Raw genomic sequence first — 14,115 nt, 5'->3', positions numbered from 1 at the left:
AAAATTGCAACAAGCTGTACATTACAATATTGGAGAGAAGTTCTGTTAAACAGACATACAACATAAAATGGAAGCCCTACTAATATGTTGACAATTGAAATGTCTTCTAGATAACGTTAGTACTGTCTTTTTAATACAAAATTTAAATTATGAATTGACGCCATTGTACTTCATAGATTAAATGACCACTTTAAATGTATATACAATGTATATATTTCACCAATGTCCCTATCAGGTATAGCGAGACTGCAATTTCACCATTGCCAAGTGTAGTAAGCGAAAATACCTATGTGGGAATACACAGATACTGGGGCACATTCCCTGACGTATGTAAATGTTATAAACGCGCAGGCGTATATATATTGCCATTTTAGCAAAGCAGATATATCTATAGGTCGTATTGATGGTAGTTTCAGTTTCCAATACTAGTATATGTGCCGGTTCACAATACGGCCCCTATATATGATTCATTATGTGTTCGAAAAAATGTTGTTGGTGTAAACAAACATACAGATTACAGATAGCGATTATATTTAGGTTTTTTTTCCATTATAAACTAAAAGCTCACCTGGAGTTATTGTACACTGTGTCATTTTACTTGTACGTGTAGTTGCATGCCTGGATGTGGTATAAAAACCTAAAACTTTGTACCTCGGTCTCCATGGAGACAATGCATGGTTAGGTATAGACATTGATACAATATGTGAAGTGCGGCTGAATATGGAAAGCGTGTGCTTTGTCTTGAATATAATGTAATGTAATGTAATGTAATGTAATGTAATGTAATGTAATGTAATGTAATGTGATGTAATGTGATGTGATGTAATGAGATGTAATGAGATGTAATGTAATGTAATGTGATGTGATGTAATGTGATGTAATGAGATGTAATGAGATGTAATGTGATGTAATGTAATGTAATGTAATGTAATGCAATGCAATGTAATGTAATGTGATGCAATGCAATGTAATGTAATGTAATGTAATGTAATGTAATATTATGTATCGTAATGTAACGTAATATATCCTTATCCTAAAATGGACTAACTCCAAAAATAATTATGTGAAAAAATATTTTGTAAGTTCGTATATGCGTATGTCTATGTAGGTTTGATTTTGTATATATGAATGAATGTGTGTGTGTGTGTGTGTGTGTGTGTGTGTGTGTGTTGGTCTGTGTGTGTATTGTGTATAGTTGTACTTTTGTCTATGCAAATGTGTGTGTGTGTGTGTGTGTGTGTGTGTGTGTGTGTTGGTCTGTGTGTGTATTGTGTATAGTTGTACTTTTGTCTATGCAAATGTGTGTGTGTGTGTGTGTGTGTGTGCGTGTGCGTGTGCGTGTGCAAGTATGTGTAGATCAATCATACAGTATTGATTAGCTATCGAGGTATTTAGAGAAAATACTGTCTGAATGAGATATGGTTTGTTAATCTGATAAAACGGTATATCAGTCTGAGAATAATAAATGGAGGCAAATTCTCAAATGAAACGAATGTTAGTTTTGCTTTTGTTTTCTAGTTTCGGCAAGCTAAATATTGATTCACACACTACATTTGACTGCACATGCGTAAATCCAATTCATGCATATTGTATTTCAGTTAGAGTTGGTTTTTTTTTCAAAAAAGATAAATAAATTGAGCCTTTAATTTTCATTTCGTTTACGCGATTCAAAACTTGTATTATCATGTCGTACTATCGATTCATAAGCTGTGGCTTATACCGAACCCAAATCCTGTAATATGAGAATTAAATGAAGCTTTAAGCTTGTAAATCCTACACACTGTTCTCCAGAAATGAAGATAAAGTAGTTTACCAAGCTGTCTGTCTTTGCGCTGCGTACAAAACTGTAAATACTCAGGGTTCGAGGTACGCTGTATAATACTAGTATATGTGCATAAATTGTAGGACCAGTTTTCCCACTCTTTGAATGCCTATTGACCATCGATTGAATTTTTGCCTAAAACTCATGAAATAAGCTTAGCGACGTCAAATAACAATAAATGTCTAAAAGTACAGTTTAAATTACAGTGCCGACAAGAAGGCTGTAGCCGAGATTTCTGTTGCGAACTGGCGCTGTATCAAAATCCATATACAGCATATACAGTATACTACAAGCCAACCGAAAGATATTGTCTGATTTCCGTTCAAAGAGTAGTTCTCGCATTGTACAAGTCTATAACATATCTTCGACATAAAGACGTGATAACCAAATATATGTTCCCCCAACTACTATAGCAAATGTTAATCCGATCCAGATGAGAGCAAATGACCAACTGAACTTCATTACGATATCTGGGGGTTCTCCGAGCTCCGAAATTGGCCACCATTTGTGTTGGTGTGTGACCATGGTGATGAAGACACAGACTCCGACAAGGGCACATATTCCTGTTTGAAAAAATATGGCAATGATCAAAAAAATGTAGATGTCAACATTATTTTGTAATCGGAACATATCGTTAAATGTGTGATTTGATTATGAACACAATAAAATACGTTTTACTTTTCCGTGATTAAGACCACTTTAGCGTACAAAAGGAAAGAACAAGCTTTGGCTGAAACGTTGAAAAGCTAAGCGTGTTTTTGTTACAAACAGAATCGCATGAACTAATGACAGACTGACACTAAGTTAACTGTAATATCTACACAGAATTGCCAATAAAATACATCAACAAAAATAACAAAAAGTAGTGATGGTGGTCGTCGGAATCACATTATATAAAGTTTACGCTATTAAACACACAAGGTATTACATTTTGTATATAGAATATCGCCAATTAGTGAATTGAGACTTGTTTTGAGTTTAATACAAGTAATACAAGTATACCAAGTCATACATTCAACACACGACACAATAGTTAATTAGATATATTAGTCGACTTTGGTAAATTATATATCAGAGTTCATTATTATTTTACAAATATTATGCGGTCTTACCTCCAAGTAAGTGAAACGTGCCAGCTGCAACAAACCATGATTTTCTCCGCATTCCCAAAGTACACAGAGATAGTAGATCCCCAAAGAAAACCAATAATAGACCACTTATAATTAGAATTAGTGACGATAATTCTAATGCTGGAATATTAAAATAAAGAAATATATAGATTTAATGGTATTTAAGGTATAAAAATATTTCAAGTACACTACGGGTAAAATGTCATTGTATTTCAGTCCGTCGGTCACCTGTCGGTCGCTGTTAGACGATAAATACATGTGTAAATAATGTATATGCATCTGTCTCTGTGCATACATATGTTGCTTTCTGTGTCTGAGTATGTATTTCTGAGCATGTTACTATCTGTCTATGCTTGTATCTGTTCCTTGGGTGTGCTGATATAAGTACGTATGTATGTGCGTATCTCTCTCTCTCTCTCTCTCTCTCTCTCTCTCTCTCTCTCTCTCTCTCTCTCTCTCTCTCTCTCTCTCTCTCTCTCTCTGTATTTGTATTTCTGTGTATTTGTGTGTATGTGTATGTGTATGTGTATGTGTCAGTCAGTCAGTCAGTCAGTCTGTCTGTCTGTCTGTCTGGTGTTTGTTTTGTGTGTTTGTGTGTGTGTGTGTGTGTGTGTGTGTGTGTGTGTATGTCTGTCTGTCTGTCAGTGTGATTAATTAATTAAAATGATAAGTGCGGATGATTGATGATTTCTATGATATACTTAAAGAACACATGAGTGTGTGTTTATGAAATACCAACTGTTTGATCTAAACTGAAACCGTTATTAGCAATTTACTTTTGAAGAACAATTCGAAATCCTAGGTGTCTTGTCAGATGGTTGATACTAACTGAGCGGCTGATAACAAGACGATCAACAGGTGGTTGTTTCATTGGTTAAGGTCTCCTTTTGGTCTCCTATTTCATGAATATATTGTGAAATGCACGTTTGTGTCAACATTTCAGCTACAGACCCAGTCAGAATTTTTTCAAGCTAATAAGCTTAATGTTTATCGAAAATGGAAATGGGACAACATGAAAGGTTGGGATTTGCTTCAAAATGTTTATGAGACACGTTTCGCGTCATGCTGTCGAATCGAAGTTTCGTGGCTTCTATATACACAAGGCACACTCATCTTCTGGAAATTTCATATCCAGTTTCGAGCCAAAGTGAGACTAAAGTAAGTTTAAGGCATTGGTTACATTCCAGACTTGTGCAGTTATATGTACTCTGGACAATGGTATTAACGATTGTTTTACAATTCGGAAGAGGGTGTAATGTGATATGAGGTGGTGTGGTGAGGTGTAGTGTGGTGTGGTGTGATGTGGTGTGGTGTAGTGTGATGTGGTGTGGTGTAGTGTGATGTGATGTGGTGTGGTGTGGTGTGGTGTGGTGTAGTGTGGTGTGGTGTGGTGTGATGTGGTGTGGTGTGATGCGATGTGGTGTGGTGTGGTGTGATGCGATGTGGTGTGGTGTGGTGTACTGTACTGTACTGTGGTGTGATGTTATGTGGTATGATGTGATGTGATGTGATGTGATTTTAAAAATTAAACATGGTATTAAATTCCAACGCAATGCTGTACAGATAGCAACTGGTAGTCGGTTTGAATATTTAGTATGCGATATTTCATGCAATGTGCATATATAACTTGCCATGACATTGGACATAATTAAGGAGTTCCCTTTAAAAAATAAATCCAGAAACCAGATGAAATGGACAAGGCAATGTACGCCTAGCACTGTAACTTCGCTTCCCTTGATTTCGTATGCAAGTTACGTTTCACGTAAAGTGATGAATCGAGTACACCAATTCGTCACCGGAATACCAGACTTAAAGCCTTAATCAGAGGAAATATGCACTGAATTCTTTCAAGACTTACTCAGTTTGTCAAACTAATTTCACCATCAATTTCAATCCTAACATTACACAATCTTGTTCCAAAGCATTACGAAGTCAATCCCGAGATGTAAGAGTCGAACGTCTTGCTAAATGAAACGAAGCGGCTTGCTTAATGAAAAGTGTCTGGAAATTAGTAGTGCATGTCAAAAAAAGAATGGTTTCATATAATTTGTCAAGGTATACGAACGGGAAAGGCATTCATCAGCAATTAGGGTATTTCAGTTGCATCGCCTCGCTAAGTCCAGGCATGAAGTAGAGCATAATAGCAATTAACTGAACTAAGTAAGAGTTCACCACGCCGGGCCGTGGTGTTCAGCTTTTAAAGTAGTTTCAATGGTATTCAACTTCAATTTATGACTTTTTAACGTATATGCTCAACTACTTCATTAGTATTTGAGACATACGTACTGAATAAATAAATTGTCATTTTTCGACAAACTAACGATGCATGGAAAGACTAGTCTGTATCCATGGCTGTTGGTCGGTATTGAAGGACACCGCGGATTCGAAAGCCGGAATTAAAGGCAAAGTGACCCGTAAAGATTGCAATGAATTCCCAAACTACAGACAAAGAAAAGACAGAATCGCATCAACACGTTTCCTTTTGTTCAGCCGAGCGTCTCGAGCATCGAGAAATATAATTATCTTTCTATGTATGTGCCAAGGCTCACTGCCAACTCATTTCTACGGTTTACTCATTCGATGTAAGATATTCGTATTCCTGGCACGATTGAAATGTTTGAATAAACTTAATATACCTCTCACTATTTGAATGTAGGTAAATATTATTACTTGTGTACGAGTACTTTTGATAAGGTTATCCTGTCTGTTCGAATCCCTACAATAATATGGCATTCGTGATGCCTCTATAGCTTAATATCTAGAAAGATTGGGCATAACTATTTGTATGGGAACTAAACTAGAACAGAGTAATTAACTGCATCATCTGTCTACTAGTCATTGATGGTATTGTGTACATGTACACTGGATTAACATCCTTGTACATACATACATACATACATACATACATACATACATACATACATACATACATACATACGATGCAATTTTAATGCTGTAAGTGCTACTCACGCTGTTTTCCCCAATTCTTCAGATGTGCAAGGTCACCCCAGTTAAAGGCAACTCGGTAGAGTTGTGAAGAAACTGGCTACATAGACCTTGGTGCTCAAACTTACCTTTTGGTTTGACAATTCACATTCTTAAAGCGTACTTACCGTACATTGTAATTTTGTAGTCATAACCAGGAGAGAATTTGTTTGGCATGGCTCTAAAATCAACGTTTTTACATCGAGATGTTCTGGAGTTCTCTGAAAGTAATAAGAAACAGTGTAGTCTATACCTGTCTGCGTTTTTACGTTTTTATCATGTATAATGTATCAAGTGTAATTTTTTTCTATTGCTCGACACTGTGTGAAAAGAGCCATTTGGCTCAACAGTCTATCGAGTTGAAATAAAGGCTAATAATAATAACAGCGAAATGTTATAATACATATAGTTTACATTACTCAATTTATACGTACGATTCATAGTGGAAATAGGTCTTTGGTTTTGACTGCGTTAAATCTCAACAAATTAATTTGAGATGGGGCTCTGTCGAACGCTATCTAGCTACAGGAATAAAAGTCACACTGATAGTAAAATTACTATTATTAGTGTTAACTTCCATGATTGTAAAATGTATCTGTAACAACAGTGTAAAGTATAAAGGTCATGGTAGTGTCATGAATTTGTAATTACTAAAGGTTCAGACATGATTCTGTTTATACATGTCACCAAACACCTAGTTAGGAGAAATGAATACCTTTTATTGCAATAGTTGGGTGTCAAGACAATAGGTACTATATAGCGTCCTTTGTTTCATGCCCCAGCAGACGCTCATAATTATGCATAACCTATTGTTATCTTAGGACGACCATCTTATGCGTGATTTATTGTCATGATCAATAAATACTTTGGTTTTCACCGTGGAGCTGGGAGCAACTGTCTCTCCTGGCCCTGGCTTTGGAGTGACGCCGTTAGACCAAATTCCTGGCTAACACGAAATAAAGTCTATGTTCCACTTTTACTCCATAGATCTGCCTCGTATGCAGTACATCCTTCCACTACACATACTTATTACTGATCCCACAGTTATGCAATACAAGATATTTATTTCTTTAACTAGGTGTTTGGCGACATATATAAACAGCGTCATGTCTGAACCCAAACACGGTAATTACAAGTTCATGACATTATTCTTTCTCCTCCAAGGCTTGCGACCAAGGCTTGTCCCAAGCCGTAAAAGTGAAAATAAAAATACGACAGTGGTATTGTGGCATTGTGATGATGTCAAATTTTGATTCGTGTATTGAATTTTCAATTGTTAGTTACTAGGAGAGTAAAAACTGATGAAATGTATGATTAACAATTGGGAATTAGAGTACATAATGAAATTTAGCTTCATAAATGCCTCTCTAGGGTTTGCATTTTAATCAAATCTGTGTTGTATTCATTGTAAACCTAATAGCGTTCGCCTACACAATGTTTGCTATGACATATATGTCAAATTTCTGATAAAAATGCAAACCTACTTCAAAAAAGGAAAGACAAGATTTTACCGTGATGAATAGAAATAGTTCTATGTTGACTGTCCCGCCTGGTTGCCCTAATTTAGTAGACGGTAGCTATGGTCGAGGTCACCATAAATGTCTATTGAATCTGTATGAGAGACACTCAAACTCAACAAAGAGTCGACAATTTCTTTATACGTCATTTAGTTTCTGATAGAACAGTTTGGTCTGATCTGACCGACCGACCGACCGACCGACTGAATGACTTTTTTTTCTTCCAAATCACTGTCGGTTTTCTCGTTTCGTGATTTTTGTTTCAATTTGCTTAAATTTGTCCAAGAGTCACACAAAAGAACACCTTCCACCCTTTCCCAAGTGATTCCAAAGCATTATTAGTTTTTACTTAGGTTTAGCTTCGTGTACATTCATGCATACCGAAAAGCGATCGTGTTGCTGGGATAAAATCACTTTCCATCCATTGTTAACGATTCAACCTTGGGAATTTCTTTTGACCATGGAATGGATAAGTTTTTTCAATGAAGCAAGTCGTACAACATGTTGATGTCTCTTGAATGAAATGTCACGAGGCACACATTTTTGTTATAAAAAGGTCGCCGTTGAATAGCTGGTCATACTTACGATCATTTTTTTTATATCGCCATAGTACTTTATTTCTGTCACGTTAGTTTGCAAACTACGGAATTGTGGTTAAGTAAGTGAAAACAACCTCTGGAACAAAACACTTTTGATCCGAGGAAGACTAAATGCATACTTGTTTAGTACGTTGTATTGTACCACTTGTAAAAATCGTTGGTGTCGGGTAGACATACCTATATGACACCAAAGTTCAAAGGAAACCATGCTGGCTTTGTTACACGCACGGCAATATTTACAGAAATTGTTAAAACCACATAGGAAAAGTTGCACAAACGGTTATACCAGTGCCAATTAGGACAGTCATACCTGAAGAGATAACGGGCATTGTGCGTATTACCGTTCGAATAATACACCCGTGCAGTAAAACGGACCAAATGGTCTGAGAACCCAGTTACAGCATACAATATATGACTTAACAAAGGTGGGTAGTGAATACAATACACAACATTCGGTCACGGCCTTGCTGTGATTAAACTTCCACTTTTTTACCCGGAAACGTTACAATTGAGGCAATATTGTCAGTCAACCACCAGTCCATCCGATATATTATTTCATTACTAATAGACAGTCCTGAATAAGTAAGAATAAAACCATAAATATACCTGGGTTCGGCACTGTTTCAGGATGGTAACACTCCCTCCATAAACCCCTGTTACTCTCCAAGTACTCTCCCGTCATATTAGCATGAGTGGTAGTGACCCAGTAGTCTGTTCCCGAACCTGCTCCCAAGAAAAGGAAAGCAGCTGTCCCTAGAACAACCAGGGCAATGATATATTTAGTATAGGGATGCCAGTCCTTGGTGGACATGTTGATTGTTTGGTTTACAGATCGATTCTCAACACGTATGTACTGTTCAACACTTTCTAATGTTTAATAGGTTTCCGCAAGGTATGATGGGAACTCATTTGCATGACAATTGTAATGCGTAAATCCAGTAGCAGTACTGCGCATGTATGAAATAAGAGGGTCAATTGAGGTGAGAGGGACGGGTGTGTCGTCTCCTTTCACATAGTTCACATAGTTTGGGTTTATTACAGATAATATGGTAGTAAAGCTGTTTGACTTTTGGTTGAAACTTTGTCATGTCTCATGTTCAGGAAACATTATGATACACCTAAAATGAGTGTCATATCTCAGATATCTGTAATAGCCAAGGACATAAAACGACATAAGCTTATGTAAAGGCAAGCATGAGTAACTATCTACGTACATGTACCTGCATACATACATACATACATACATACATACATACATACATACATACATACATACATACATACATACATACATACATACATACATACATACATACATACATACATAATAGGTTTTATTTGCGTTTCACGGCCACCGGCCCAAATGCAAAGGTGGATGCATCAGAAAAAAAAGTGGTATTAACAAAAACAAATGAAAAGATAAATACAATGTGAAAGACTCTGAAAATACAAGCGTTCTGAGAGAAATTCACTGAAAATTGATATATACAATCAAATGATAATGGGAGCAACCACGTCAAACATACCTAGTCTCTAAGCCTGATTGCTTTATGTACAAAATTGCAGAGTTTAAGCAAAATATTTGAATCGGTTGATCTCATAAACTTAGTAAACTTAAAGTAATTTGGTTCTAAAAACATATCACATGGCAAGTATTGGATTCTTAAATTATCATAAAGTGGGCATATTACGAGAAAGTGATATTCGTCCTCTACCTTTATAATACATACATACATACATACATACATACATACATACATACATGCATGCATGCATGCATGCACGCACGCACGCACACACACACACATATACATACATACATACATACATACATACATACATACATACATACATACATACATACATACATACATACATACATACATGCATACATGCATGCACGCACACACACATACATACATACATACATACATACATACATACATACATACATACATACATACATACATACATACATACATACATACATACATACATACATACATAACCGTCGTTAAAACCCCTTTCAAAATTTTCAGAGAAGGTTAATAACAGGTCCATTTTCCTTTAAATCGTGAAATATTGAACAATGTTAACACTATATCGTTTATATTCATTTTAGTGTTCACTGAGATGATCAAACAATCGTATGTATTGAAGGAAAATACCCTGTCATGTTGGTTTTGCTTGATCACACTTCCTCTGACATCATCAGATAGAATAAAGCACACTTCTTAAGCTTACCTCTGTATTTCCCCATTTTCGCTTTTGCCATTTTCAACATAATAGTTTCTTTGAGTTTACCGACACACCACAAAGAAGATATGGGTCGAGCTTTGTCTCAGTAATATTTTTAAAAATGATTCACACTCTTTGCCCGCCAAACAATTTGCAACAATTTTCTATAAGATTCACATTTAGGGAAAAAGCAAAATTTACGGGGGGGGGGGGGGCTGAAGAGAAAATGGGGTTATATATATAAAGACGGCAAACTGGAGAGAAGAGTGTTCAATGCATTTATTAGTTGCAGAGTGTTATAGATACAATCCAAGACATTAGGAGACCTTAGCCATAACTAAAGAGTTTCACTCTTTCTAATTATGGGTTGAAATGTCGATAAGATATAATAATGTACTGAGAGAAAAATTGGGGTATCGACAATATTCTACTAGTTCATGGCCTTCAACAATGTGTATAGTGTTAAAATCTATGCCTCTAAACGGCCTTCTACGTGTCTTTAGGAAGTGTTTGTTTCCTGTTACAAAGGCGAAGGCATGCTGATGTACATGGATGTACATGAAAATAGAAGTAAATTGTTAACATTTTACATTTTTGCAAAATCGTAAGGGAGGGTAGGTGGAGGTACCGGAAACAAATTCAAAATATTGTTTTATATTCAGAAAAGTGCTCACCGTACGTGGGAGTCAAACACTCCCTTCCACACCCTCCCCACGAGTGATCATGGGGATGCTGTGCCTGCTCAAAATCATAATTTAAGGGGTAGGGGAGCTGGTGGCTGAGTATCTCCAAGTCTAGGTTACAACCCAACCTCTCCTTGTAAATCCCACATCTATTTGTAAAGAAATCTCTTATTATGTATGGACACTGAAGTCGATTGCCACTGTTATATTAATGTTGTGTATCATACATGTGCACATCTCCAGAATACGGGAAGTGGTATAACAGCAAAACTAAAAATCAGTGTAGCCTGTGGGGACCGACGACATTTCTTGAACGGAAAAGGGGACTTTGAAAAAAAATTTTTAGAAAATATTTTCTCATCAGCCCCCCCCCCCTTTCCGTAAATTCTGTTTGTTCCCTTAGTTCGTATTTGGCGCGCGGAAAAGTACATCATGCTCTGTCTAAAATAGGTGGGACAACATTATCCACAGACCAAACCGAACAGTGGGAGCAGAGCCCAGATTCAAGTTTGCAAGTAACGCACAGTGGTAGCAGTATTGTGCATCTAAAGACAGTTCTACGGCCAATGGAATCTTCAGTATTTTTAGCGGTCTGAGGTTTGAGCCAGCTGTACCAATTGCGTGACTGCCAATCCCTTCGTTGTGTATGCACCCGCATTCGGACTCCGAGTTCATTTGATAATTCACAGCACAGTCAGATAATTTTGCCGGCATAGATATTTTTGAATATTTATACAGTCTTTTTATAATTCCCGGTGTCCTGGAATTTATTACTGCAAGTCATTCCAGAGATCACATTAAGGGTTCCGCTCCCCCGACTTACCCACAGTTTATCAAATTTTAGCCTGTAAAACTCAGGTACGGTAATATTCCCAAAATTCCAGAAATTGTCTATTCATTCACACAAAAGTGGTGAAAGACACAAAAGTGGTGGAATGCGTCTCTTCCAACTTGTAATTGTCTGAATGTCAGACACCTGACAAAGCTTGTTTATGTAAATCACGAGATTTTCTTTTGTGTAAAAGTTAAGAATATCGCCCGCTACTCTTAATATTTGAATGGTGTAGGCTATTTTCGTCACAACGTAACGATATATGTGTGTGACATTGAATGTTGACACAGGCGTGTATCCACTTTGTTGACACATGTCGGTTTATTAGACGTCAGTCTTCTTATCAAAAATCAAAACATAGTCGATGAGTGTATGAAATTCTTCATGGGAAGAATATGTCAAAAGGGACTATATAGCCGGGGGGGGGGGGGGGTACAACACAAATGCCATCCGGGCAATACACGCCGACGTAGGAGTCATGTGTTGTTTGTATTCATACATACATACATACATACATACATACATACATACATACATAATAATTCAAAAGTTTTGTTTTCATACCAGATGTACAATTCATGTCCCCTTATTTGTCGGTCATCCTTGACTAGCACGATATTCACTTGTGATTTGTACAACTATTAAAGTTGTTGGGGGTGGTGGTGGTGGGTGGGTGGGTGGGTGGGGATGGGGTTGTTGTTGTTGTTGTTGTTGTTGTTGTTGTTGTTGTTGTAAATACATATTAGAAGTGCAACTACGATAACCTTAATGGTGACCTTGGTCTGACATTAACTTTTCCAGTGCACTAGATGGAAATACAGTAGACGGAAATATTTGCTTTAATCAAACATATCACGGCCTGACAGTAAAATATGTTAAGATTGCAAGACTTTAAAGTCATTGAATCTTGAATGTATACCGATGTAACAAATAGCATGCGTATGATAAAAGTTTGATGATGTGCAAAATTTAATGTGTCGTTCACATAAAGAACGTATCTCGGGAAACGAGTTCCTGTGTATGCACACGTACTCCTAGCTACCATACATAACAGGCACTTGTTTCCCGAGATACATATTTCTATCAGAATAAATGAAATGTTGATAATATCAATAATATTGATGAAAGGGGTAACATAACACTTGTTTCTGTGATCGCGCAAGTCCACTCACCCTGTGATATAGACAAGGTTTGCAACACAATTACCGTACGACAATATGAACTTTCAACCGGCCACGTACACCACGCCACGTATCACCACATACGTACATTTACAGGAAGAAATACATACAAAAGGTGTTTTAATAAGAATTATATTTTGCACACGATTCTAGTAAGCTGTGTGATAAAAACAAGGTCCCGATGCTCATCTATCAGATTTACTCAATCATTCGGTGAGTACGAATCTTTTTCGTTTTTCGAAATTTGCTTTCCAGTCAAAAACATGGATTCTATTATTCTCGTCTTGCGTCAATCATTTTACATTTGTGTATTTGTGCTCAGAAATACATGGAATTCCGTCACTTTTCAATCATAACTTCCAACCTGTGGTATATATATCGATACCAGTTGTAAACCAATTGAAAAAAAACCCTTATATCGAACTCCATGAACATTCGAAACTCGCTAAGTGCGCTTGTCTTTTATTTCAGATACGACATTACATAGCCATGAGACTCATCATTTTGGCATTGTTTGTCGCTGCCGCTGGAGCAGCTAGACATCACTTAGCACCCCTTTTCAAGGCTAAGCCAGGGAAAGCTGTTCGCCACAGCTACATGATCAAACTTAAGGTAAAATAGAATATATGTGTACACAACAAATTTCTATGAAAACATACATACATACATACATACATACATACATACATACATACATACATACATACATACATACATACATACATACATATGGTAACGCCACACAGATTCTGATGTACAGTTAGATAATCTAGTCTTACGCTAGAAAATTTACATAGTTTTATTTGTTTAATTTGTTAATGAACAATTAAAGTATTGACTTTAAAATTTAAAGAGCAGTAACTGTCTTCGCCAAGTAAGAGAATTTGTCTTTTTGCCTTTCAGAACGAAATGGACATTGGAGAGTTTGTGCAAAACATTGAAGGTCTAGGAATACCCATGAAAAGAAAGTATGAGAAAATTTTTCATGGCGTTGCCGTTGTTGATGTCCAAGAAAACCGTATTAACGCTGTAAGTAATCCGATAAGAAATATAGTTGTCTTGTTTTGGCAAATAAGCGCATGCATACACACAAATTTAAAACTCGGACAATATACACTTGTGTAGGTT

The 14,115-nt window shown here is 36.6% G+C and overlaps 1 protein-coding gene across 1 annotated transcript; it reads right to left on the bottom strand.

Moving 5' to 3' along the window:
- Nucleotides 1-1,352: 1,352 nt before the first annotated feature.
- LOC144435857 (claudin domain-containing protein 1-like) lies at nucleotides 1,353-8,908 on the bottom strand. Its single transcript, XM_078124495.1, has 4 exons — nucleotides 8,660-8,908; nucleotides 6,066-6,158; nucleotides 2,935-3,072; nucleotides 1,353-2,385 (listed from the first exon to the last, which is right to left on the bottom strand). Exons 1-4 carry the CDS (start codon nucleotides 8,862-8,864, stop codon nucleotides 2,174-2,176), a joined length of 648 nt encoding a protein of 215 aa, XP_077980621.1. The 5' UTR covers nucleotides 8,865-8,908; the 3' UTR covers nucleotides 1,353-2,173.
- Between the last annotated feature and the right edge of the window lie 5,207 nt (nucleotides 8,909-14,115).

The sequence above is a fragment of the Glandiceps talaboti genome, chromosome 5, assembly GCF_964340395.1.
Source record: "Glandiceps talaboti chromosome 5, keGlaTala1.1, whole genome shotgun sequence".
Taxonomy (NCBI): domain Eukaryota; kingdom Metazoa; phylum Hemichordata; class Enteropneusta; family Spengelidae; genus Glandiceps; species Glandiceps talaboti.
This window is presented reverse-complemented; position numbering and strand designations above follow the sequence as displayed.